The sequence below is a fragment of the Eretmochelys imbricata genome, chromosome 1 (assembly GCF_965152235.1).
Source record: "Eretmochelys imbricata isolate rEreImb1 chromosome 1, rEreImb1.hap1, whole genome shotgun sequence".
Taxonomy (NCBI): domain Eukaryota; kingdom Metazoa; phylum Chordata; order Testudines; family Cheloniidae; genus Eretmochelys; species Eretmochelys imbricata.
Window position 1 is genome coordinate 359,443,970 of NC_135572.1, and position 26,982 is coordinate 359,470,951.

Genomic DNA, 26,982 nt, shown 5'->3' on the forward strand with positions numbered 1-26,982 from the left:
TGACGCGTTCCCTGGTACAACCTGGTGCTGTGACGGGCGGGGGCGGGAGGGGCGCAACAGGCCTCGCCAGTGACTCATTGAGAGAGTCCAGAGCTGGGGAACCCACCTAACCTGGCTGTCGTCCTGCCCCTGAGAGCCAGGAGTTCTAATCCTGCTGACACCTTGGACAAGTCACTTCCCCGTCCCTGTGGCCCATCTCTCAGCCACGGGCAGGAGCCAGTATTATGCAGTGTTTCCCTCGCACGTGCTCACACAGCAAGTATAGCAGAGCCGGGGGTGTGGTACGGAAATGTCTCTAAAATCCTGTCGCTTTTCGTGGGAGAATCCAGCCGCTGTTCTAGGTTGGTCTAAGCCTGCGCCCGCGTCATTATGCCATTGGTTCAGACACAACACAGCCTGCATCGTGCAGGGGGTTCGGCTCGCTGGCCCTTGCGGTCCTTTCTAACCCCGCCATTCTGTGACTCTGTGATCGCCTGATAAACTCGCCAGGGCTTTTTGCCCTGGGGGTGCCTGACCTCTGGGTTTTGGGAATCCGGGCCGGGTTCTGAGCTGGCTTCCGGGCCTGTGTCTGGGGTCTCTGTGGTTGGCATGTGCGGCACTGGGTATGCCTGGAGCCGGAGTGGGTGTGTCTGGGGGGTTGTGCTGGCCTCGAGGCGCCGCTTGTCTCGTGCTGGAGGCGACGGGGGAGTATTCAAAGCAGCTTTGACAAGGACTCCAGGATGCGACGTTAGGGCCTTGCACTGTCTGCCAGCAGCACTAACGATGCACAGGGCCTGGCCCAGCGAGGTCTCCTCGCTCCTGAGCGATGCGCAGAGGGAGTGCCCTTCCCAGGCTGCTCTAATCCACCCTGGGTGTCGTCAGAGCAAGTGCTGCCCTGGGAGGTTCTACGTTTCCTCTGCTGTCCATGCGCCCCTCCTGCAGCCCCCTTCGCCGCAGCCCTGCCCCGGGGGCCTGGCTCCCTGTCTCAGAGTCCTGTACTGCAGGCCATGACTGGTATGGCAGAGGAATAGCTCAGATTGCTCTGCCTGTCCCTTCTCCTCTCTCCCCACCTTGTCCGTGTGATCCGCAAGCTGCCCCCTCGATAGGGGGCTCTGCTGGCAGGCGCGGGGGGCAGGGAATGGGTCCTAGCCATTATGGAAACTGTTTCCACCCCATTGTGGCTGTTGGCTGTGTTCCTGCATCTCCCCTGGACGCCTGCCCGGCTTTGCTAGGCATCGCTGGCTTTTTGGGATTCCTTCTAAAATAGCTTCTGAGTCTTGACTCTCAGCCCCCCAATTCCCAAACAAACTGGGGCGGGGGGGGGGGTGCCGGGGTGAGCCCAGCCCTGGAGTCATAAAACCATTCCAGTGCCTGCTTGTCTGTGAGAAATCAATGGTAAAGGCTTCGGCCCAGAATCCCCTGCAAAGATTGTCCTGCTCTCCATCCCCGTACACCTCCCCTCTGGCTTCTCCAGCTGGCCTGGGCTGTTGGCTGATCAGCCATGTCTCTGCAGCCCCCGAATAAACTGCCTCCTGTAGCCTTAATTATTACTGAACGATATTCAGGGAGCAAAGTTTGGCAGCGCTCCGGGAGGAAGGGAAGCGAACGAGCTCTCTGCTGCCTCTCGCAGCTGTAGGGCTCTACCGCAGCCATGCTCTCGGGCAGCAACTCAGCCCCGGCCAAAAGCTCTCCCCTCGCCGGAGCGCTGAGATGCTTGCTTTCCACCGCAGAACTGAGTTCCTGAATAGAGAGGCGGCAGTTCGTGCTCTCCCTCTAAAGTCATTTTTTTTGCTATAAGCAGGAACATTATTTGCTTTGGTATTTTAATGTAAAGCCCAAATTAAAACTAAGTGCTTAAATAAAACCACTATGTGGCTCCAGCCCGATCCCTGTCTGTCTGCCGATGTATTAAAGGGTTTAGGGGGAGATTTCCCCCCACCCCCAGTCCTCCCAGGAGTAGGAGGGCGGAGGCAAGACTGGGGGAGGAGACCACAGAGCAGGAAGAGCCCGGAGCACAGACCTAGTTTGTGGCTGAGCTGAAGCAGAAATCCGAACAAAGTGGTGCAGCGTTTTCATTAGCCGATCAGCCGGAGTGATAGAAGCCGGCCAGGAAGATAAAATCAGACACATGTTTTGACAGAAACACTCCCAGTTTCCACGAAATAAATAAATAAACCGACGAAATTAAACGTACAGAATCCCAGCAGGAAGCTCCTGCAGGCGCTGTCAGAGTCTGAAATGTTGGAGCATTTGGCTCTGCGAGGTGCAGAGGCCACGAGGGTGGGGGGCTCCCCCAGTGGTTTGGGGTTTCTGCAGCCTGGGGCAGGAAGGTTTCAGAGTAACAGCCGTGTTAGTCTGTATTCGCAGAAAGAAAAGGAGTACTTGTGGCACCTTAGAGACTAACGAATTTATTTGAGCATGAGCTTTCGTGAGCTACAGCTCACTTCATCAGATGCATACCGTGGAAACTGCAGCAGACTCTATATATACACAGAGAATATGAATAAATGGACACAAATCAGATGTCAAGAATTATAACATTCATAAACCAGTCGGAGAACACTTCAATCTCTCTGGTCACGCAATCACAGACATGAAGGTCGCTATCTTAAAACAAAAAAACTTCAAATCCAGACTCCAGCGAGAAACTGCTGAATTGGAATTCATTTGCAAATTGGATACTATTAATTTAGGCTTAAATAGAGACTGGGAGTGGCTAAGTCATTATGCAAGGTAGCCTATTTCCTCTTGTTTTTTCCTACCCCCGCCCCCCTGATGTTCTGGTTTAACTTGGATTTAAACTTGGAGAGTGGCCAGTTTGGATGAGCTATTACCAGCAGGAGAGTGAGTTTGTGTGTGTATGGGGGTGGGTTTTTGGAGGGGGGTGAGGGAGTGAGAGAACCTGGATTTGTGCAGGAAATGGCCTAACTTCATTATCATGCACATTGTGTAAAGAGTTGTCACTTTGGATGGGCTATCACCAGCAGGAGAGTGAATTTGTGTGGGGGGGTGGAGGGTGAGAAAACCTGGATTTGTGCTGGAAATGGCTTTTAGATAAGCTATTACCAGCAGGACAGTGGGGTGGGAGGAGGTATTGTTTCATATTCTCTGTGTGTATATATAGAGTCTGCTGCAGTTTCCACGGTATGCATCTGATGAAGTGAGCTGTAGCTCACGAAAGCTCATGCTCAAATAAATTCGTTAGTCTCTAAGGTGCCACAAGTACTCCTTTTCTTTCTTGGGGCAGGAAGGTTAATGACCTTCCTGCCTTTGCTACAGGATTGCGAGGTACTGGCACCCCCAAGACACGCAGCCTGCCCTGCTCGCTTCCAGGACACAGTCTTCTCCTGCTTGGCCCAGGCCTCTGTCCTGAGAGTCAGACCTTTGGACCTGGCCATGTGCCTGGCAGGCTCCTGCCACAGAGCCAAAATCAACAGTCATGCTCCCTAGACACATGACCCCAAAATGCTGAGGTGGGTGGAAACACTCAGCAATTTGTTCTTTAATTAGAGAGAACGGAGAGGCTCACCAGTCTGTGCTGAGCCCAGTGCCATCCTGTCTCAGGGGCCGTGACTCCCCACCCTCGCCCCTGGGGTTCAGCAGGCCATTTTTCCTGCAGACAGAGCCTTGCCCCCCAGCAGGTGTCCAGTGAGAAGTCTCGCTGGAGTATCAGTGCCCCCTGCCTGCAGGAGGAGACTCCCGGAGATTGCCTGGCTGTGCTTCCTCCAGCTGGCGGAGGGGTGGGGCCATTTGCCAGGAGATTGGAAATGAGCCCTCCCCTCCTCCAGAGCACCCTGGCTCCTAGAGGGAGGGGATCCCTCTCGCTCCGCTGAGTCTGGGGCCTTGACAGGGCTGCAGGTTGATTTGGGGTTTAGCTCAAGGCTCCTCCTGGATGTGGTGTCTTGGCAAAAGTTGTCTCTAGGTCAGGAAGGCAGGAACCCTCTGGGTACAGCCAGCCACCCACTGCCCTGTTTCTGTGGGTTGCGATCCCCAAGTCCCTGGCGGGGTGTGGTGGCCTGGCAAGTCCTTTGTTCTTTGGCTGCCATTGTCGTCTGGCTGGACTTCCTCTCCCTGCAGCATCCCAGGGCAAGTGGGCACAGGTTTAACTTTCTCTGGGCTTGGATCAGCACCAGTGATTCTCCCGTCCCCCCCAATCATGGGGAACTTCTCTGTTGATGATAGCCGCTGCATGGTGGTATGAGGGTGCTCAGTGATCCCATTCCTTCCAGCTGCCAGCCTGGCCCGTGGCCCTAGGGGGTGTTTGGGCAGGCAGCTGGCTCGCTAGGACGGCCAGGGTCGGATCAGAGCAGGGACCGCTCCAGAGGTGAGGTCTGGCTTTGGCTGGCCTGTTCTGTCTCGTTCCCGCACCAGCCCAGCCCCGCGCACGGCAGCCTGCAGCACGCACCCTCCCCTGGAACAAGCTTGTGAGTGATTCATTCATGGATTTAGCCCCTCTCTCGTTTAATGACAAATTAATATTTTACAGCAGGGGAACCTATAAATCACAGCATTAACTGCCTCACCTGTGCCTGGCTAGGGAACTGGACCCTATCCTGCCTTCCATGCCCAGGCGCCTGGCTCTGCAGCCCCGCAGAATGGCTGGTGGACACAGTATTCTTGCCAGCAAGTTAAAGAAGTATGGGCTGGATGAATGGACGATAAGGTGGACAGAAAGCTGGCTAGATTGTCGGGCTCAACAGGTAGTGATCAATGGCTCCATGTCTAGTTGGCAGCCGGTATCAAGGGGAGTGCCCCAAGGGTCAGTCCTGGGGCCGGTTTTGTTCAATATCTTCATCGGTGATCTGGAGGATGGTGTGGATTGCACCCTCAGCAAGTTTGCAGATGACACTAAACTGGGAGGAGAGGTAGATACGCTGGAGGGTAGGGATAGGATACAGAGGGCCCTAGACAAATTAGAGGATTGGGCCAAAAGAAATCTGATGAGGTTCAACAAGGACAAGTGCAGAGTCCTGCACTTAGAATGGAAGAATCCCATGCACCGCTACAGACTAGGGACCAAATGGCTCGGCAGCAGTTGTGCAGAAAAGGACCTAGGGGTTACAGTGGATGAGAAGCTGGATATGAGTCAACAGTGTGCCCTTGTTGCCAAGAAGGCAAATGGCATTTTGGGATGTATAAGTAGGGGCATTGCCAGCAGATCGAGAGACGTGATCGTTCCCCTCTATTCGACACTGGTGAGGCCTCATCTGGAGTACTGTGTCCAGTTTTGGGCCCCACACTACAAGAAGGATGTGGAAAAACTGGAAAGTGTCCAGCGGAGGGCAACAAAAGTGATTAGGGGACTGGAACACATGACTTATGAGGAGAGGCTGAGGGAAGTGGGATTGTTTAATCTGCGGAAGAGAAGAATGAGAGGGGATTTGATAGCTGCTTTCAACTACCTGAAAGGGGGTTCCAAAGAGGATGGATCTAGACTGTTCTCAGTGGTAGCTGATGACAGAACAAGGAGTAATGGTCTCACGTTGCAGTGGGGGAGGTTTAGGTTGGATATTAGGAAAAACTTTTTCACTAGGAGGGTGGTGAAAGACTGGAATGCGTTACTTGGGGAGGTGGTGGAATCTCCTTCCTTAGAAGTTTTTAAGGTCAGGCTTGACAAAGCCCTGGCTGGGATGATTTAGTTGGGGATTGATCCTGCTTTGAGCAGTGGGTTGGGCTAGATGACCTCCTGAGGTCCCTTCCAACCCTGATATTCTATGACACAGGCCTTTCCAGCCCCCATGTGTGGACCAAGCCCAGCTGGCAGGAGTCCCTGGGAAAAGAACTGTGCGTTCAGGCGGCAGCTCCGTCTGGCCGGTGCACAATGAGGAGCTGGCATCGGTTGGCACGAAGAAAGTGACCGGGGGTGGGGGGAGCTTGCTCCTTACGTCTCATTCTCAGAGTCTGGAGGGCTTTGGCCCGTCATGGTTAGGACAGATTTTGGGAGGATCAAGCCGTGACCCATTATGGTGACTAAAGACGGTCGCTTTAATAGCCCTCATAGTGCTGAAATTCCCTTCAGCAGCCCTCTCCCGGAGCCCATCTCCTGGCGTGGGGACAAGATGAAATCCCTACGTGGCTGGAGGGTCCAGCATCTTAGAGCCGGACGCTTGTGCTGCTGATCTCGCTTTGGAGCCAGGGAGAAGGCAGCTGAGAAAAGGGCTAATGCAGGATCCCCCACCATTGGCCAGGAGACCCACCATTGCAGCTCCTAGCGGCAGGGCTATCCCCTCCTCCCCCTGACACACACACAGCTAATGGGCTTTGTCCCTCTGCACTTCTCCTTCCAGCCCCCACGTCCCTCGCCGCCTGCAGAGCCCCCGCACCAGGCACGGGCTCTTCCTCCCAGCTGCTTTTCAAACGGCCTGTGCTCCCTGGGAGAATTTCCTTTCAGTACAATTTCTCTGCTGGCCGAGTCTATTGAGGTGCAGCACTCACGCCGGCTAATGGACTCGCGCAATGGCTGCCTGCTCTGGCTTTTGCTGAAGGGGTCGCCATGCAATCAGCGGGTGGCCTCCCCTGCCCCATGGATTCCTTGCGTAACTTCTAATCAGTCCGGCACTGACAGCCGGGCGCTTTCCCTGCAGAAGGGGTCGGCCTGGTTCAGAGGCTCCGGTTCAGGGAGCAGGACCCGAGTGAGGGAGGCCGTCAGCTAGCCCTGCGCCGGGTTGGCCTTTTTCTTGTTTTTAATAAGATCCTGCCAGTCCTTGTACAATTTAATTCTGACATGTAAACTAGCCCAGGCCAGGGGCTGTCAGCATCTGCAGCTTAACATGTGTGAGGCTGGGGAGAGAGCACTGGCTGTCTTGTCTGTCCATCCATCCAGCCACTTTCTGGCCTTCCTCACCATCCTAGCTGCTTCCCTGCGCCCACCGGCTTGCTCCAGGACTTCCCCCTCTATGACACCAATATGCTAACACACGCCTTGGTAAGCCACCAGGCTCCCATTCAGGAAGCCAGCCCTCCAGGCACCATTAACTTGTTTAGGATGTGAATGTAAATAGCACTCAGACAGGCAGGTAATCTAATACCCTGCGATGGAGAGAACTGCTGGGAACCCTGAGCAAGCGTTAATTGCCCAGCAATCCCGAAGCCAGGGAAGGGGGCGGGGAGCTGGCTTATTGCTTGGTGGGGGGCGGTTTGATGAGGTTGCATTTATTTCTCCCCTCTCCTCCGGCAGCTCAGCAGGGCTCGTCACTCCTCACTGTGCACCCACTAAGACCAGGGCCCTGCACCAGCCGGGAAGATGCTGGACTCAGCTGCGGTTGCTAGCGCTCACAGTGGTTTTGTTTAATTTGAGGAGAGGCTACAGCCAGCTTTAAAAATGTTCAATACTTTTTTTTCTCCCCTATCCCCCCACTTTTCTGACCAGTACCAGGTCAAAACCCTTTGGATTTGATTCTGTTTGATTTCCTCCTTGGGTCAGCTGGTCAATTTAATCCGTTAGGGACATTTCATTAAAAATTTGAACAATGTTTATTAAAATACAAAAATACACTTGATTCTCAGAGTACAGTCAGATTGTTCTGAAGTTGCTCTTTCTGTTCTCACCCTTTAGATTTGAATCCTTTCACTTTGTTTTTTAAAGCTCAGATAAGAAAGGAAAGTAGTTACATTGTTTAAATGGACCAGAAGGAAATGCGCATGGCCTCCCCCCAATGCTCCCCTGCTCCCCAAACACCTTTCACGGGCTGCTTTGGGGGGTAAATGTGACAGGGAGGAGAGCCTTTTTCCCCCTTCTAGGGTTCACCAGATGCTCGCGTGAGCAAGAGACTTTCTGGCAATATGACGATTCCCCCATGCGTAATCTGGTTGCATTTCTATAAACGAGAGTATTTCTGCCTTGCAGCAGCTCCGGTCTGTTTTTCTCCCACCCCTCCCGCCCCCACCAGTTGACAGATATCTAAAGAGCCCTCAATTGATTGGGGAACCCCAGCAGTTTGGGAGGGGGAAAAAGCTTCATCTCTTGCCACCTTAAAAAAGATGGAAAAAAATCATAAAATTGGAGCGTGGTCTACAATCATCTGTCAGCTCTCCTGCACCATAGCCACACACACACACCCCCCGCTCCCCCCTCTACCTGCTCGGATGTCCCCTCTAGCCAACCTGACCTAACCTTCCCTCGCTCCCTTCCCTCCTGGGAAAGTCAAAGGCGCACACACACGCTCCCTGCGCACAGCGGGTTAAACTGAACTGCAGGAATCTGGTGCAGTGTGGAACCGTTTGACTGAGAGCGACGCCAATTTCTCTCTTTCACTGCTCTTTCTGTAGAAGCTCTGTTGGGTTACATGATACCCACGGAGCCGGTACACACGGGCACACGCACAGCCCTATTGAGATACATGGCAAATGTTGGCATTTTTTTTTTAATACATATATATATTTAGCCCCACGGTCTGTCCATCTCTCCCCCACCCACCCACACAAAAAACCCGTTATTGCATTTGTAACATTTTGGCACAGTACAAATTCTTGGTGCGTTTTTTTCCTTATTTTTTTAAATAAGATAAATCTGTAAATATCGATGTTGGGCTTTAAGAAAAGATCTTTAGAGAAATGGGTTTGTGTTACCGCGTTCTGTGGAGCAGCTTCTAAAAACTGATACTTCCTTCCCCCGCTTCCCGCCTGTCCCTTGGCTAGTTGTGTTCTCAGCCTCACTCCAGAAAGTCATTCCGGCATCTTTTTCATTTTGGATTTTGATTTTGTCCCCCCCACCCCCCTCTTTTTTTTTTTTAAATAGAACTTACAAGTTAGAAAATAGGTTTTTTAATTTTAATATAATCTGCTTCTCTTATCAGCCCATAGATTGAATATATAAGCATATACAAGAAAAAAAGTCTCTCCCCCACTCTGTACAAAAGTTGCTGTCTTTTTTTTTGTTTTGTTTTTGTGCATTCTATTGCATTTATAATTTCTGAAAAAAAGTCATATTTGAGTTTCCTGTACTTTGTCCTTGGTGTGGGTCTGAATTATATACGGTTCAGAGAGGGTGGTTACCGTGGGGTGTAACGAATTCCCCAGGCTGTTTTCTGTCCAGTGGGCCCCGTGTGCCGGTTTGTAGGTGTTGTAGCTAATATGGTCATGAATTGTAGGCAGCACAACCGCCCCCTCACCTGATACACTGGCCGGGGCCGCCGGGGCCGCCGGCACGTCCTCGTCCACCTGGATGATCTCCACGGTCCGGGCAGCCGTCGCCGTGCTGCGCCGTTGGTGCCGCTTGCGAAGTTTGTAGAAGACAATCAGCATGGCCGCCGCCAGCAGCGTCACTGTCACAAAGCAGCCGATGATGATCTTCGTGGTCTTCATCACCTCGTCCAGGCTGGTCTGCGTCTTGTCGCTGGTGTCCGCTGTGGGCACCGCCACCGGCTTGGGCATTTTGGTGGTCTGGATCAGCACGGTGGTGGTGGTGGTGTACGCTGGCTGGTACCCTGTCGAAGTCGTTGGCACTGGCTTAGTGAATTTTGGGGAGATGTCTTCGGGGGAGATCTCTGTGGTTTCCACCGTGACGGTGGTGAAGAAGCTGTAGTTGGAAGTGTTGAGCTCGGCCGTGCTCACGTTGAGGTAGGCCGAGGCATTGGAGTTCCCTGCCACATTGGTGACCATGCACGTGTAAACCCCAGTGTCCGTTAGCAAAACGTGGGAGAAGTTCAAGGTCCCGTCATTGAGGACGGATATCCTTGGGTGGTTAGACGCGTGGCTCAGAATGGTCCCGTTAGGCAGCAACCACCTCACAGAGGACATGGAGGGAGTCCGGCACTTGAGCTCCGCCACTCGTCCTTCCGAGATGTTTAGATCCATGGGGGCGTCCATGATAAAGGGTGCGGAGCACTGGAAGGAGGTCTGGTCCACCTCCACCAGGAACTTGCCCCTCATGTGCATCGGGGCATGGCAGCGCCCGCAACAGGTGGAGTTGGTGGGGATGTACTCCCGCAGCCACCAGGAGAGCCACAGGATGTCGCAGTCGCAGCTCCAGGGGTTGTGGTGCAAGTGAAGCTCCACCAGGTATCTCAGGGGGGCAAAAAGGTCATGCGGCAACGAGGTCAGGTTATTGTGGGCCAGGTTGAGCTCCACCAGCGAGGTGAGGTCGTCGAATGCGTTCCGCTCAATCAGGCTGATCTGGGAGTTCATAATCCACAACTTCTTGAGAGACTTTAACCCATGGAAAGATCCTGGCTTGATGTCAGGGAAGTTATTCCCCGACATCTCCAGTTCCTCCAGCCCCACGAGGGGCGTGAGGTTTGGCATGTCTTTAATGTTACACATCCCAAGATTAAGGTACTTCAGGTTGTATAATCCCTCAAAAGCCCCCTCAGAAATGTACTCCAGCTTCTTGAGCTCGCCCAGGTCCAAGCGCATGAGGGACGGGACCCGGTTGAAGGCGTACGAGGGGATGCTCTCGATGGGGTTGTTCCTGAGCCACAGCTCCCGCAGCTTGGACAAGTACTCAAAGGCCCCGCTCGGGATGACGGTCAGCCAGTTGTCAAACAATTCCAGCGTGTTGAGACTGGCCAGCCCATTGAAAGCACCCACCTCGATCTGGCGGATGGAGTTCCTGCCCAGCTGCAAGACCTCCAGGTGGTGCAGGTGCCGGAAGGTGTCTGCTTGGATCAGCTGGATGTTGTTCTCCATGAGGTTGAGATAGCGGGTGTTGGAAGGGATGCCCTGAGGGACCTCCGCCAGGCCGCGGCGCGTGCACACCACCTTGCTGAACTGGTTACTGCAGGAACAGACGGAGGGGCAGTTCGGGGCTCCGGCCCAGACAGCTGCTGCAGACAGAATCCACACCTGCGCCGTGAGGTAGACGGCCGAGAGCAGGGCAGCATTCCAGGTGTGGTGCACAGTTACCTGCCGCAAGAGCTTCATGATGTGGCCCGTACATAATTCACCATCGTCCGGGATTTGGCACAGAAAGGAGAAGGGGCCCTATTCCCCCAGCTTAAACCAGCTGTTCATTCCTCTCGCCAGCTAACAAAGGGGCGGGGGGGGAGGGAGCTGGGGGGGGGATCAGGGGAAAATGGGGTGAAGAAAAATAAATAAGAAACAAGGCAAAGCACGAGCCCCCCCAGCCGAGCCCCTGCTCTGTAATTGGCACCTGCCTGGGGAGGAAGGGGTCTGTGCGCTGCTCTTTAAGCTCTCACCGCAGGACGCCGCTCCATCCTCCCTGTCCCCTCTCCGGTTCAGTTTTGAATTAACAAAGGGGAAGAAGGGGGAGGGGGAAGGGGAAGGGGGGTGAAAGACAAAATGGCTCCTAGTAAATCCAGAGCAGGAGCTGGGAAAGCAGCGTGGCAGGAGCCCGGCGGGAGGTGAGGCCGGCTCGGCTAGGCAGGTGCATGGTTCCCTCCTGCCCCGGGGAGCAACTCTGCCAGCGCTTTGCACATTTGTCCTTGGCTCCGAGAGCCGGCTGCTGCCAGCAGCTGCTGGGGCTGGTGCTCCATGGCCGGAGCGTGCACCCGGCCCCCCGGCCCCCGCCCCCGCCGGGAACAGCCAGACAAGGAACCAAAGAGAATCGTGCTCTCTGCTCGCTGCCCCTTTGCCAGCCTCTTCCTCTGGCCCCGCTCGGTCTGTGCTCGCCCCCCTCCCCGCGGGGGGCTCTGCTGGGGATCGCCGGAGGCTAGCGGCAGCCCATCGCGGTCGGTCGCTCTTGGCAGCTGGGGCGAGGGGTCACTCTGCACGCCCCCCCCTTCTTCCGCGTGCGGGGCTGTGGTGCTTGGCCCGGCTGCAGCCTCCTCGCGCTTGGCGGCGACCCGGCGGCTTCTCCAGGGAGGGGGGCGCGCGGCCGTGCGGCGGGGGGGCCGCTCTGGAGTGCCGCTGTCTTGCTGGGGGGAGTGCACCAGCGCCGAGCCCCGCGTTAGCCCCGAGCCCCGGCGCAGGATGGGCAGGGCGGCGGGCTCCCCTCCCGGGGCCCCGGCCGGCTCCCCCGCGGCTCTGAGGCGGTGAGGTCGGGCGCCAGCCTTCCGGTGCCGTTAACGTCTTTGTTGCCCGTCGACTGCGGCGGGAGGAGGCGGAGGCGGGGCAGCGGCGGCGGCGTGAGAGGCACCGGACCCCGGTAACATCTTCCCTTCCTACCCGTGCCGGCGGCAGCCCTCTCCCCCGGCGCCCGGGCTCCCCGCGGCGGTGCTGGTGCAGGCGGCAGCCGGGCAGGCTGCTCTCTCATCCTTTTGTCCTTCAGTGGGAACGCGGGTGTACTGCTGACGCATCGTGTGCTGGGCAGAGCGGGAGCGTGATGCAGGGCTCGCAGCCTCCCCCTCCTCCGCCTTCCCTCCAGGGGTTAACGGCCAGGCTGCCCTCCCTCGCTCCCTGCACGGAGGGCCAGGGAGCCGTGCCGTGCCGGGAGGAGCGGCTTCGGTGGGTGCTGCAACAGGAGGCAGGGTGGCCGCGGACGGGGCGCTCCCCCAGCTCTCGGGGGAAAGGCCCCGCGATGCCCTGCCGAGCGCGGAGCGGGCTGCTGTCCGGGGGCCCGCCTGGGGGCCCGGGCGAGGGGGCGGCGCAGGGCCAGACGCAGGCAGTGCTGAGCAGCGCGGCAGCCGGGAAGCCTGGGCTCAGCCCGTTCCTCTGCCTCCCCCACGGGCTCTGTCCCGCCCCCCGGTTTCCCAGGTGCCCGCGTTCCGCCGAGGAGGGGCGTGCGGCTGGGTGGCTTGGGGGTAGAACGGCCATGTCCCAGGGCTTGGGGGCGGGAGGGTCTCTGAATTCAGTTGGCCCATAGCCCTTAAGGGTACTGAGGGGTGGCTGGAACTGCGCCATCCATGACCCCAGGGGGAGGAGGGGTGTCAGGCGTCGCCCCATCCCGTGACCGGCGGGGGAGTGGGGTCGCCCCGTCCTGTGATCCGGGGGGTGGGGGGGGTGTCTGGATTCTCCCCATCCTGTGACCCTGGAATGGCTGGGGGGTTGTCTGGAGTCGCCCTGTCCCCTGACCCTGGAATGCTTGGGGGGGGGGGTGTCTGGAGTTGCCCTGTCCCGGGACCTTGGGGGGCAGTTGTCGGGTCACCCCATCTTCCCCCCCCCCCCGTGTGTGTGAGTCTGGAGTCACCATCATCCCATGACCCCAAAGGGTAGAGGGGGGGTCTGGAGTTGTGCCATTCCTTGAACTTGGGAGGAGGGAGGTGTCTGGAGTCACCCCATCCTATCATCGGGGGGAGACTGGCCCCATGGGGGGAGGAAGTAGCGGGGGTTGCCCTGTCTTGTGACCTGTGTGTGTGTGTGGAGTCACCCCGTCCCAGGGGTGGGATCTGGAGTCGCCCCATCCCTTGACCCCAGGATGGGCAGGAGGTGTCTGGAGTCACCACCATCCTGTGATCCCGAGGGGTAGGGCGGTCTGGAGCTGCACCATCCCTTGAACTTGGCGGGAGGGAGGTATCTGGAGTTGCCCCATCCTATGATCGGGTGGCAGAGAGTGGGGTCACCCTGTGCTGTGACCCCGGGATGGGCGGGGAGGTGTCTGGAGTCGCCCTGTCCCTTGACCCGGGGTGGGGGGGTCACCCTGCCTTATGACCCAGGGTGGGGGGGTCTGGAGTCGCCCTGTTCCGTGATTGGGTGTGTGTTTGTGTGTGTCTGGATTCACCCTGTCCTGGGGGAGGGGGTCTGGAATCGCCCCTGTCCCATGACCCTGGGATGGGTGGGGGGTGTCTGGAGTTGCCCCCGTCTTGTGATCTGGGAAAGGTTGGGAGCTCTGAAGTTGACCTGTATTCGGGGGCAAGGGCAGCTCACTTGTAGCCTCGTGTGGAGAGGCAGGGGAGAGAGCAGTGGTAGGGGCGGGGGGGAGGCTGTGATGCTGCTTGCAGCCCCTCTCTGGTTCCCCATGCCCCAGGAGTGGTGTGTGCAGCCTGGCTCCCTTCTTGGGGGGCAGCAGGCTGGGGTGTTTGTGAGGCCCCTTTGTGCTCCTCGTGGCCGGATCCCATCGTGACCGGGGCTGGCTGGCTAGCCAGCACGTCCCCATCTGCCACGGCCTGCCAGGGAGGCCAGGCACGCTGCCTTGCCAGCTGGAGGCTCTCAGCTGACGTTCCACGTGGCTGATCGGTACCTCAACGAAAGGCCAGGATCCCAAAGGGCTGCAGGTCTCTCGCGCCCACAGCTGGCTCCGCCAGGCCCTACCCCACCCCACCCCACCTGTGGGTCACACCGGAACAAGCCCAGCTCTCCGCCGCCCCCAAGGGGAGGCTGGGAAAGTGGCAGGACTGGCTTGGCAATGCAATGGGCACCCTGTTGCGTGGCTGGCGGGCATTCCTAGCTAGCATGCCTGGCAGCATGGCTTCTCCTAGCCCAGTCTGGAGAGCAGGGAAGGGGAGAAGTTGTCCCCCAAGCAGCCTTGGGGTTAATGCCTTTCCCCCCGGGGCAGACGTGATGTGATGGGCGGGAGGGGTGGTCTCGGAGTTGGAGCAGCGCCCTGGGTTTGCAGAGCACCTGCTCCTGCCTGACTGGACATTGCACCCAAAAACCCTCGGACGAGAACGTTAAGGGAGCGAAGTGGAGCCCTCTGCAGTCAGGGAAGGCCACAACTGAGGTGGTTTGTGCAACCTGAACTCTATGCCCTCGGGCGATCGCTGGCTTTAATGATAGGATCACACACTGGTTTTTCCACACCGCCCCAGAGGTGCCTGAGGGCGGGGCAGCGAAGGAGGCTGGGGTCTGCAGAACCCCGGCATCATTTGCTGCAGACGTGGGTGTGCAGTGACAGAGGCACGGGATGCCGGAAGAGAAAGGAAGGTCTCGCGGCGAAGGCAGTCGAATGCTGCCCGGGAGAACTGCATTCTCCCCCAGCCGCTGCCCAGCATTTCGTGCGACGCTGGACAAGTCACAGAGGAAAATGCTCAGTTGGCCATGAGCTGGGGGCTCCTCTCTCGCCGGGCGCCCCGGGGAGCAGACCCGGAGAAGTGCAGTCAATGGTTGCTGTGCTTTGAACAGTGCTATGCACTTGCTAGGTACACTGGAACAGCAGCCCCTAAGTGTCTCGAGTGGGGTGCCAAAAATTAACAGATGTTTTTTGACAATTTTGGCCTTAATCTCTGCAAGTCTCAGCCCCCAGCTGTAAACAGGGATGATAATCCCCCCCTAATCTCACGGGGGAATTGTGGTGAGAAATCCACTAACGTGTGTGAAGCACTTGGATTCTGCGGTGAGAGCACCATGGAAACGCCCAGGAGGCAAGGAATAAATGTTCACTCGGTGCGGGGGAGCCTGGGGCACGTGAAATCAGGCCTGGGTCGCTCGCTGACGGAGGCGGGAGGCCTATGGAAGGAACAGCCTGGGACAGTGACCAGCCCATCTCATGCTGCAGAAAGGGGCGCAGCACTCTGGCTGGTGACTCCCGGCCTTTCCTAGCTTCTGAGTGCTCCACTTGGCCACCGTCTCGCTCCTTTAGGGTAGTGTTTTGCGTGTAACAGGCAGCCTGCCGGTGAGGGTGGGGAAGCTGTATTGACAAGCAGGGCGGCCTGGCTGCACCATCTCTCCAAGTGCTCCCAGAAAGCAGGGGAAGTGAGTTGGATCTCTGGGGGACCCTGAAGCGGAGTGCCCTTGGAGCGCCCGGGCAGATGCCTGTGACCACGCAAGGTTTGGCTGGAGAGGAGGGACCGGTGCTGCCGCATGCTCCAGCTGGGTCCTGGGGGCAGGTCTGTCGCACCTTGTGGTTGTCTTGTGTCGCACGCTGCTGTGGTTGAGACACATAAGCATTGAAATCTCTCTGCTGCCGTCGGGGCACACGTACGGCACCTGCGAGCCCGTTGTACTGGGACAAAGGCTCTATCCAGGCGCAATGCAAAGTGCTCGGGTCCCATCACTCGGCTGTCGCTTCTGCTCTGCCAATGAGATGGGGGTGCAGTGTGGGTTTTGTGCCCTTAGCCACAGTTGTGTGTGCAGGATGCAGTCCCAGTTCCATGCACAATCGTTACGACTCAGTATAGAAATCCAGTCACTGTGCCCTCCCGTGGCTAGCTAGACCCCCTTGGGTGCAGAGCTGTGGTCACTCTAGGGGGAAATTTCTCAGGCAGGTGCACACCAAAACGGCGTGAGCAGCGGGCCCAAACGGACTGTGAATTCCGGGAGGGGCTGACTGGCTAGCGGGGACCTAGCCCGGCGTGAATGCAGCAGCTCAGACTGGTTTCTCATGTCGCTCTGTGTCCTGTTGTGCACTCAGCTCTGCCTGCCAGAGGGTGGTTGTCTGGCGCTGGGGGCTGTTGGTGGGCAGGGGAGAGCTAGGTTTGTGCCCATCCCTGGTACGGAGGGCGTGTGCCCCCGTGTGCTGTCGGAGTTCATGGTCTGGGGAGTCCAGCGGCTATCTGGCAGCAGCGTCTTCTCAGCCGGCATTTCCCGTCTTCCCCCCGGCTAGGTGAGCACAGCAATCCCATCGGCCCTGGGCCTTGCTCCTGTCGGCCAGGCCCTTTGTCAGCTGGGGCGTAGGCTCCTGTCGTGCACGCCGCACGGGGCTGCCTCTTACATTCACCAAGGAACGGGCACGGAATTGGGCAGCTGTGAGCCAGTGACACGACTGCACTGCATGGAGCCTCGGGCGCCGGATGAGGCCTGTGTGGAGGGACCCGGCCGTGACAGGGGTCAGAGGCAGAGCTGGAGCTCCCGTGAGTCTCGGAGAAGGAGCTGCCAGCTGGACATTCTCCAGAAGCCCCCCCCACCCGCACCCGAGGCTGGAACTCCTGCCCCACCCCATCTGCTGCCAACCTGAGGACCTTCTGGTCATGCTGCACAGCAGCGGGGAGGGAGGGTCCTAGCGATGACTAGGGCTGGGGGAGGAGCGGGCGGCTGATGGCCTCTTCGGGGAGGAGCAGCCACTGGGTCTCGGGCTGCGTTTATAACGTGTGCCATGAATCAAAATAAATGGTCCCTGGGGCTGTTGGCCTTGTGCCTCCCTGGCCTGTCCCCAGGCCGGCGGAATAGCCCGGGATCTCTGATCTCTGCAGCAGTGGGCCGCCTCCTCCCCCCTGTAACACCCTGGGCCCGCTGGAGCTCCCCTCTGAAGCAGAGCGTGGAACGAGGTGCCAGTTGGCGAGGGCGGGGACCCTGCTAGCGCCTGTAATGGATTGGGAGGGTCTGTGAGATGAGCCGGCTCCGCTGATGGCAGGCAGCCGGGGGGAGGGGGTGATTAGGGCTGCTATTTTTAAATACTTGGTGGCACTCGACGCCGTGGTGGTGGTGGGAGCCCTGCCGGCACCAAGATAGATCGGGCTAATTTTGCCGGGCTGGCTATGTCGGGTGGAGAGTAATGGGATGTAATTCTGTCTGGGGAATCGCTCTCCCCTGCTCCTCCCCAGCCTTGCTCTGTGCAAGCATCTGCTCTGCCTGACTTCATCCCTGCCGACTCGCACGCTGCCGATGTGGGACGCCCACCGCGCCCTAGCAAGCGGCTGGGCAGGAGTGAATTGAGCCCTGGGCGGGTGGTGGGGCAGGAATTGAGCTCGCGCTGGGCTGGCTTAGATAGCGGCTATTTGCTCCCTGCCAGGCTCCGTGCTGCCATGTCCCTGCCTTGCTGCACCCCGCTTACTGGTGTTTGTGGTGGTGAAGCGCCAAGGAGAACTGGTCCCCGACCAGCACCCCGGGCTGGGCGCTGTATGAACACGCACCGGAGCTGGGCCCTGCAGATATGCCCCATTGCAGGTTCTCCAGCTCCAACCCCGCGGAAGGGCACGACAGGGAGGTTCCTGGCTGGGGGGAGCAGGTCCGTGGTGGATGTTCGTTGAGTCGCTGGCAGAGCCCCTGTGCGTTGCGGGAGAACACCAGTGGAAACTGGATGTGGTGGATGATTGCTTCTTGTTTATACTGTGGTAGCACCGTGATGAGCCCCAAGGAGCTGCCCAGACCCTGTCCAGGATCCGGGGCTCCCCGTTGAGCCGGGAGCTGCCCGGACCCTGTCCAGGATCCGGGGCCCCCCATTGAGCCAGGCACTGCCCAGATGTACAATGAGAGGCAGCCCCTGCCCCAGTCAGAGTGGGCAGGACAAAAGGAAGAGCTGTCCCGTTACAGAGCTGGGAACGGAGGCCCAGAGAGATCCTGTGGCTTGCCCAGCGTCACCCAGGGAGCCTGTGTCATGGCGGGAGCTGGGTCTGGACAGGAGTTTTGCCGTCTGCCCTCTGCACACGGGTGAGGCGAGGCCCCATCTGCGCCGCCTCCTTTGCGGTGAAAGGTTCTGGCCCGTCCCCGGGGCAGGGATCCGGCTGTCGGGCGCGACTAGATCATGGTGCTGTCTAGGAAGGAGGCAAAGATCTTATCACGGCTCCGTTTGCCTTTAGCTTTGTAACAGGTGATGCTACTTCATGTAACAGGATGCACATGAGCGGAGGCGGGGGGTGGGGGTGCCTGGCAGCCAGCGTGCCCCTCTGTGGAAAGCCCCACAGTTCCCGAGCCGGATCCCAGCCTCGGCCAGCCCCTTTAGAGTCGCCCGAGTCCCGGTGATGGAGGTGCTGCCAAAGGTTTGAGTATTCAGAATCTCTGTCTTGGGGAGCTCTGCGGGTTCGGGGTGCCAGCTGGGATGGAGGCGCTTCCGCCTCCAGTACCAGCCCAACGGGCAGTGCGCCCTGGGTGCTGGATCTCACACAAGGTGCGGCCTGTCCCGAGGGAGCCTTCCCCCACCCCAGTGGTCCTGGGAGATCCCCGGGGTTACAGCCTGGCCTGTGCACTCACCGCGGGGATGCACCCATTCTGGGGTGGAAGCCAGCCGCTGGTCATCAGCCCCACGCTGCAGCAGCGCAGAGGGCCAGCTGGGGCAGGAAGTGATGGATCTTCTCTCTAGGGGACAGGGCCGGGCGGGAGGGCTTTCCCCAGGTGGGAAGTGGGCAGGCCAGGGAAACCAGCGGTGGCTTTTACAGAAAATGGCCGGGGATCTTTGGCCCCGAGTGGTCAGGCTGTTGGTTTTGAAGGGGCTTCCGGCAGCACCGTGCCCCCTCGCTGGGGTCAGGCTGGCTCAGAGGAGAGCTGGGGATCCCATTGACCTCTCCTGTCCAAGTCCTGCCGGGCCAAGGGCTCAGGTTGTCTGAGCCCCCAGCTGTCTCTCGGCTAGCTGTGCATGCTGCAGTGTGAACTCCTCCGTGGTCTCTGGAGGGGAAAGCACACGCCCTGTGGGGAGCCCGGAGCCCGCATTCTCAGGCAGGGCAGCGAAGGGTTTGAGTCATGGTCCCTGGGTGGCATAGCAGTCTGCCAGCCTGGGGAAGCTGAACACATCTTTCCCCAGAGCCTGGCAACACTGCCTGCGCGGGGCGGTCCAGTGGAAAAGCAGGCTCCCCTCCCTTTCCCAGGGGCAGAGTGTCCCGCCTGCAGGCTCAGCGGCTTTGCTAGGATCGGCGCAGGGCTGAGAGCTGCGTGTCCCAGCTGGAGCGGTGAGCAGGTGACTGGACATTGCTGTGGGCGCAGAGCTGGGTCCTATTGGTGCCGGGGGTAGGGGTTAGTTTCAGGGCAGGTCACTAGTCTTCCTGCGGAGCGGTGCTCCCTCTTTCCGGTCTGAGCTCTTTGGTCGTGTGCTGTGCAGGTCCGGTCTGGTCTCTCATTGCAGCGCCCTGCCCAGGGAGCCCCCGATCTCAGCACTGCTGTAATGCAACAGCGCTCTCGGGCTCGTCCGCGGCGCTGCCAGGCCCCAGGAGGGTCAGAACGTGGCCATTTTCCCTGCCTGGTTTAGATGTGGCCTGCGGTGCCTTCTCCTGGAGCCTGCTCTAAGAGCCATCTCTCTGTCGCCTAACCAGCCACTAGATGCCCACACAGCGCCCGGAGGGCAGGGCCGGCATGCTCCTCTGCGTGGCTGCAGCAGTGAAGTGGCAGGCTGGCTCTTTGTCCGTTGGGATCGTCCAGCCCGCGCTGCTCTCTCAGAAATGGGCCTCTGGGTGTGCAGGGGCCCCTGGGGGTGCATGCTGCAAGTATTGCCTGCCAGCCTCCCACCCTGATCTCTGGGGCTCCCCTGCTCTGCCCCACTCTGCGGAGAGGGAAGGAGGGCTGCAGTCAGGACTCCTGGGTTTTGTTCAGGCTCTGGGAGGGGAGTGTGGGCTAGTAATTAGAGCAGTCAGGACTCTTAGCCTCTCTGCTTCTGCTGACTTGGTGTGAGCCGGGTCACACAGCAGCTCCTGAGCACCACAGCCATGCCTCAGCCCCAGGCCTGGCTTCCTGCACTGGCCTCCTGGGATCGGGCGGCTCCGAGTGGGGTCTCATGGGAGACATGGTGGTGTGGTGCTCGGGGATAGCCTTGACCACTCTGAGGGTGTTTCTGTGGTGACCGGTCGCTGTCACGGCAGAGCGCAGGAGTTCGATTGTCCCCAACTCAGCGGCGGGAACCAGGCGCACGTAATTGCAGGCAGGGAGGGGCTGAGGCTCCAAAACCTCCGCTTGGAGCTGTGCCCAACGTCTCCTAATCTAGGACATTGCAGCAGAGTATGACCCACTGCCCCTGCCCTAAACACCCCTCCTCGCCCCGGTGCCGAAGCTCCCCCAGTCCGGGAGTGCCAGTCGGGTGGCACTGGGTTCCGTGTTGGGGGACGAGGCAGCACGGCGGGAGAGGAGATGCCAGCCATTCATACCCACGGAGGGTGTTGGCACGCCCGTCCCACCTTGGAGCCAAGTGGTCCCTTCCCGCCAGGGGTAGGAATGCCCTGCATGCATCCTGCTGCTTTAAGGACCTTCTTGGCCGTTTGCTGCCATGCCCTGCCCCAGGCCTGGTGCTCGGCACGGGAGCTTCCCTGGAGGTGGGGAACCGTGTCCTCAGCACCAGCTGTTGGGCGTGTTCCCTTGCTCTAGGCCTGCTCTCCCGTTAACCCTCCCCCACTCATTGCGCTGTCCCTTGCTGGCGAGGTTTGGGAGAGGGCTCCTGCCGAGGAATGTTGAGCATCTTCTGGCCGTCAGAGTGGACCAGAGTCCGGACAGGGCTCCCCGCACTCAGCCTGGCGAAGGGAAGGCATCGCTTTTGACAGCAAGTTGTGTCTGGGTTGGCAGCTCTAAGCAGTGCCAAGGCCTGCAGAGCTGAGTCCTGGGGCCAGCGTTTGTGTTGTCGTATCTATGTACAATTCACACACACCACACCCACACTCCGGGTTCACATCACTGCCACTTGGGGAATGCTGCGCTGCAAGGATCATTCGGGCCAGGCCGCGGAGAGGAGACCTCCGAGGAAAACCCCAGCATGGCAGAGTGCCGACCCCATACCCCAGTGCTGCAGGGAGCGGGGCGCGCTCATCTGAGTCCTCCTGCGTCAGTGCCCCAGTGTGGTGCTGTGGGGCGCTGGGCTTGCTTTGGCTTTTGTGCTGACAGACTTGAGGTCCTGAGCATTAAGTGACATGACTGGGTAAAATCCACCTCCCTGAACTCTCCGCAGTTTCAGTGGAAGAATTCAGCTGTCACGTAGAGCTGCTGTCGCGTTGCCACTTGGTGGTGATCAGGGTGGAGGGGGGCGTGGGCGTGTACACAGCGTGTACACAGCTGCTGCACCTGTGCGAGCGAAAACCTTTGGAGCACGATTGTGTAGCAGCCGGAGGTCACTTGCTGCATTGTGCACTGCGCAGGCATCTCTCTCCCCTTGCCCGGGGTGGGTGGGGTCCTGGAGAGCTCAGTTACGTTTCTGCCATTGGGGGTATTTGGCTTGGCCTCAGGGTAACAGGGGGGCCAGATTATTTATAGGTGCAAATTTCAGAGCTTGCGTAGGGCGCATCCGATTACGGAAGAGCCAAACTCTACACGTGTTAAGGCCTGCGCTGTGCCAGTCTGGCCAGGAGGGGGCAGTCTCCAGGGCACCGGTTTGCCACATCGCGGCGTGCTCCACATCTCGCTCTCCTCTTTCAGTTGAAAGCCGACTAATGTCATTTGCTTTGCAAGGAACCTTATTCTGCAAATCCACTTGTGTGCGGGGGCTTTAACTCCCGCTTACAGGATTAGTGGAGATTAGCAGGGCGGCTCCATTTCTTCCGCCGAGCTCTTTAACAGGAGGACGATCTGGCTGCGGCTGGGAACCGGGGAGTTCTCCCAGCAGCATCCCTATGGGTGCTCCGCCAGAAGTGTGTCTGCATCCCGGCACTGCTGCTTGTGGAGAACTTCAGGAGCAGGTCCATTGGGCCTGCACGTGCACCGTCTCTGCGAGCTCTGTGTTAGACCATGCTCCTGTCGTCTAATCAACCTCTGTTTTCCTGGCTGGCTGAGAGTCCCGTCTGACTGTGGAGTTGGGGGGCAGGACCCTCTGGCTTCCCCCAGGACCCCGCCTGGGCGGACTGGCTGTGGGAAGCGCACGGAGGGGCAGAGGAGGCTGAATGCTCCGAGGTCAGACCCAGGAAGGTGGAAGCCGGGTGAGCTGTGTGTCCTGCAGACAGACTGCTCCCCGAGAGGAGACTTCCCCAGAGTCCTTCCTTGGCTTCGTAGGGAGCAACGCCCAGGGACTCGGTGACAGCCCCGCCAAGAGGCTAGCCAGCACGCGTAATGAGCTGCCAGCCGGCTGCTGGGGCCCCTCAGCCATGGCGGGATGGCAGTAACCGTAATGAACTACCAGCTGTGCCAGGCTCTGGATAGGGCTGCGAGGTACCGGCGCCTCTGCGCCTGGTGCTGGCATCCCCTGTGCCTCAGAGGTTCACGGTGGGCTGCTCACGCCGCCCCTCTTCTCGGGAGCTGCCTATCTGTGTCCCCCCCTCGTTGCTGACGTCTGCGCTGTGTGCGGAGGAGGTGGCTGGCGGTGGGGGAGAGGCTGCCTTCTCCGATCGCTTGCAAGAGCAGAAGCTCTGCTTTTCGGGGCATTGTGAGGAGGGTTGGGGCGACCAGGGGCTAAAACAAATGCCCAGAGAGCAAGTGAACCTGTGCCCCAGATCAGGGTGGACCTTCTCTCCCAACCCCCACCCTGCACCTGCCAGGGAGCAGGGAGCCCCTTCTCAGGCCTCATTCTGGTTGCCTCCAGTTGCTCCTCAGCCCCCCACTGGAGTGATCGGGTAGGACCTGGACCCCAGAGGGGCTGTGTCTTGACACTGGGCGAGGGGTCCCTGTATAAACAGCCGCCGTGCCCCACCCCAGAGGGGCTGCAGCTCAGCGTCAGGTGAGGGTTTCCTGTATAAACAGCCACTGCGTCCCACCCCAGAGGGGCCAAATCTCAGTGCCGGATGAGGGGTCACTGTATAACCAGCTCCTGCAGCTGCACTCTGTGGCTGGGTAAGCAATTCCCTTGGCTGCTCAGCCAGTACTCTATAGGGGTGCTTCTGTGCTCCTGGGGGTGCAGTACCCTGTTCCCTCAGAGGTGCGATTGCTGTGGCCTCGGAAGACCCCATTCTGTTGCTCCTGCTGGGTAAATCCTGCCTTCTCCCCCATGCTCCTGAGTCAGCAGGGCCCCTGGAGACGAGGATATTGTTTGAGATGTTTAAAGTCTGGGCAGCAAGATTGGAAGCCCCCATCACTGATCTGGAAGGGCTGTTGGAGCCCATGGAGCCAGGGCTGAGGAGGGAGGAACAGGAATGCATCTCTCCCATCTCAGACTCGCTCCAGTAATGAGGTGGGGTGTTAAATAGTAACTGCTAAAGTGAAACGTTTTTAGATAGCCTGGACCAGATAACTGGCTTCCCAGAGTATTAAAAGACTCGGCTCTTTCAGCCGCTGATGTTTAACAAATCGTGGAACATTGGGGAAGTCCCAGAGGGATGGGAAAAGCTAACATGCCACTGTGTGAAAGGGGCAAATGGAATGAGCTGAGTAACTATAGGCTGGATCGCCTGATCTTGATCCTGGGCAAAATCATGGAAAGGCTGATATGGGACGCACTGGCTGAATTAAGGGATGGCAGCATAATCAATGCCAGTCCGCCTGGCATTACAGAAATGGGTCTTGGGCAACTGTGATTGGGTCTGTGATGAGACATGAGTTTGTGGCAACTTGGACTTTATATGGCATCTGACTTGCCTTCCTCAACATTCTGATTAAAAACATTCACACCATAAAAAACCCTGCGTCCCGTATCAAATGGGGTAAAACTGGCCACCTGCTGGCTCTGAAGAAGTAACTGTAAATCAGACTGGGTGTCCCCCGGAGGTCCTGCAAGGGTCAGGGCTCAGCCCAGTGCCATTCAGCAGCTTCAGCAATCATCCCCAAGGAAATGGAGAGCCCTTGCTGGAAACGTGGCGGATGACCCAGTACCGGCTGGAGCAACAAATAATGCTGAGGCCGGTGCATCCCCCAGAGCGCTTGGGGAAACAGAAAGTCGTGCATCCAGGAACGGGGCCATCAGTCTCGATACAAGAAGGGGCCTGTACCCTGGAACGCCGGGCTCTGAATTGAACTCGGGGTCAGGGCAGAACCCAGCGGCACTTGAGCTCCCTGGCCATGGTGGAGGGTGACGGTGATCCTGGGTGGCTTGCGCCCTGTTGGGAGAGGACGAGGGGCCTGGTGGCTAAGGCACCGGCGGGGCGTGTTCCACAGCTCCGCCACTGTCCCGGGCCTGTCGCCGGCTGTCTCGGTGCTCAGGGAGTAGTAACCCCCATTCCTTGTCTGTGCAGACTCTGAGCTATGGGGGGCGGGCTGCCTTTCCAGGTGTCTGTGCAGCGCCCGGCACCATGGGGGCCTGGTCCCACTGCGTGCTCCGCCCGAGTGTAGTATAATCACGAACACACCCAGGCTCCGCTCCTTCGCTGCTGCTGAGCGAGGAAGGGGTTTCTAGACTCTGCTTGAAGGCAGGCTTCTGTTGGAAATCCCAGGGTGTCGCTATGGCTGCAGGGGGTTGGGGTCCCTGACTCAGCGAGCGCACACGCCACGCTATCGATCCGTGGGCCTCTTCCCTCCGAGCAGGTCCTGGAGACAGCCTGCCCTTTGCGCTGCTCGTGGGCCAGGGCGTGGGGCTCTGGCAGGAAGGCTCAGCTGGGTTGACGCGCTGGATATTGTAGGGTTTCAGTTTCTGCTAACTGGGCTGAGCTGGAGAAAAGGGTCTGAATGGTGTGGGGCAGGGTGCCGAGCAAGGGGTCGCCTCCCCCGCCCAGCTAGGAGCCAGTTCCAGACACCAGTGACCACCCATCCCGCGGGCAGGTTCCCTGGCAGAGGGCGCTGGTGCCCCCATCCGAAGGGGACACGCGCTGAAGGCTGGTGTGTGCAGGAGAGGGGAGGAGGTGGCCGGTGCTCTCCAGCAGCGCCAAGGCTTACAGATCAGGGTAGCTTCCCGGGTAGTGGGTAGTCCAGGCCCCTAGTTCATCGCTTGTAAATTTCATTCTTCGTTGCTGTAGCTTTGGAGCACAGCTCGGCCTTCTGCCTGCCAGGGCGTCTCAGAGCCCACGTCTGCAGGGGGCAGAGCAGCTGAGGTCGGAACACCCACCCAGACAGGTTCCCCCTGCGGGCACTGCCCACGGTGCAGAGCGTGCGGCACAGTGGGCGTTGGCGGCTGCTTTGTCCCTGGGCTTATATCATGGTGTGTCTGCACTGGGCCGGCCCTGAAATCTGCCCGCCGGGTGCGGCTCGACCCGTGGGGGGCGCTGGGCTGGCCCTGGCTCTCCTCTGCTCCTAACAGCCAGGGTTGGGTGGGAAGTTGGTGGGCCTGCCCGGGCAGCGGTGGCGTGTCATTGGGGTGCGGGGCTGGCTGGGCGCGCTCTGCATGCACGCCCAGAACCGAGCCTAGCACTCCTGCCATGGCTGTGCCGCTGGAGCTGCCCGGGGGGACTCGTGGAGCCAGGGCAAGTGTGGGTGCGAGGAGGGGGAACATGCTGTTCTTTCGCCTGCTGGTCGGCTGCCGGGAGGGCCAAGTCTCTGGTGCTAATATAACCTGACAGACCTTCCTAGGCTGGGGCTGCTGCTGGAGCAACCTTGCACCCCCTTCCCCTGCAGCAGTCAGATGTAACTGCTTCTGCTTCCCAGAATCTCATCCACCCAGGGCTCTCCACCAATGGGGGCCTGCCCCTCTCCACACCCCCATCCCCACCCCCGCAACTCTCCTGGTCTCCTTCCGCAGGGCTTTGGCCTCTGGTGTGTCCCCATTAGCACACCTGAGCTCTGAGTGTGTCTGCTTCTGCACCCTTAGCCTGGGCTCTGACTCGGGTTTGAGCCCAAACCCCACTCCCGTCCACGCACAAGTCAACCTGAGGGATCAGCAAGTACAGGGCCTGGCTCCTAGGACGCTGCCAGGTGGGGGGCAGAGGCAAGTCCCTCTGCGACTCAGGTCCAAGCCCTGTCATTTTGCAGTGTGGACGCAACTCAAGCCTCAGCCCCGAGTCAGAAGGTCTGTTCCGTGCAGTGTGGACGTTAACATGCCTGAGACACCAGGGTCCGGCTGCTGGAGACTCGGGTTTGCAATGCAGTGCACACGCTCGGGCATGAGCTTGGAAACACCAAGTGCACACGTCCAGTCCCACAGACACAGGTATACCGTGCGGTGTAGACAGACCTTCTGTGGCTCCGTGGGTGAGATCCCAGTGCTTGGCTGCATGGCTGGAGGAGGATGCGTGTGCCAGCTGGGCAGGCTGGATGCCACTCCCTCTGCCAGTCTCCCGTGCCTATGGGAGGCTCCTCTGAGCCCATCACAAGACCTGGCTGCTTACTAGCCTGCCTAAATGGGAGCTGGGCTCTTTGGAAACTCCAGCTCTAACTGTGGGTGCTGAGCACGGGGACAGGTGGCATGGATGCCCCGCAGGGCACCAGCACCATAACCACACCAACCCAACCTCCCGAGGCAGCGTGGCCGGGAAAGCCGGTAATGCTCTGCCAGAGTTTGTCCTGCAGGCTCCGTGCTGGGGCGTGGAGCCCCCATGCGGCAGGGCAGGGCTGGGTTTCTGATTTTCCTCACACTGTGGCTTGGCAAAAGCCGACCGGCGTGAAGAAAGCCATTGTACCGTTTGGAACTTGCTGTGTTAAGCTTGTATAGCCCCTCCCAGAGCCTCGCAAGGCTGCTGAGCCGGCTTAATCAGGGCGTATTCCCACCCTTGTGCGTCTCCTCGGTCATCGGGCACTCACTAACGCAGCGTTTTCCCACCAAGGACAGTGCTTGGGTCCCTTTTCTGCTGCCTGTTCGGTTTGCTGGGGGTGAATACCGGTAAAGGTGGCTGCAGGGAACGGCAGGTGAGCCTGGCGCAGGGTGTCTTTAAACACCCCAGT

At 59.1% G+C, this 26,982-nt stretch overlaps 2 protein-coding genes and 1 non-coding gene across 3 annotated transcripts in view; 2 read left to right on the top strand and 1 right to left on the bottom strand.

Annotated features, from left to right (window-relative positions):
• The window catches only part of SND1 (staphylococcal nuclease and tudor domain containing 1), a 501,059-nt gene that overhangs the window by 423,054 nt on the left and 51,023 nt on the right, over nt 1-26,982 (top strand). The gene's annotated exons all lie outside the window — the stretch shown is intronic.
• LRRC4 (leucine rich repeat containing 4) lies at nt 8,902-10,839 on the bottom strand. Its single transcript, XM_077807953.1, has one exon. The coding sequence runs from the start codon at nt 10,837-10,839 to the stop codon at nt 8,902-8,904; it is 1,938 nt and encodes a 645-aa protein (XP_077664079.1).
• Nucleotides 26,580-26,636, top strand: LOC144259778 (U7 small nuclear RNA). The gene has a single exon (XR_013344911.1). It is a non-coding gene; the product is annotated as a U7 small nuclear RNA (small nuclear RNA).

Bases quoted from the DNA above. Each gene is read 5' to 3' on its own strand.
- LRRC4 (XM_077807953.1), bottom strand. From the start codon at position 10,839: ATGAAGCTCTTGCGGCAGGTAACTGTGCACCACACCTGGAATGCTGCC.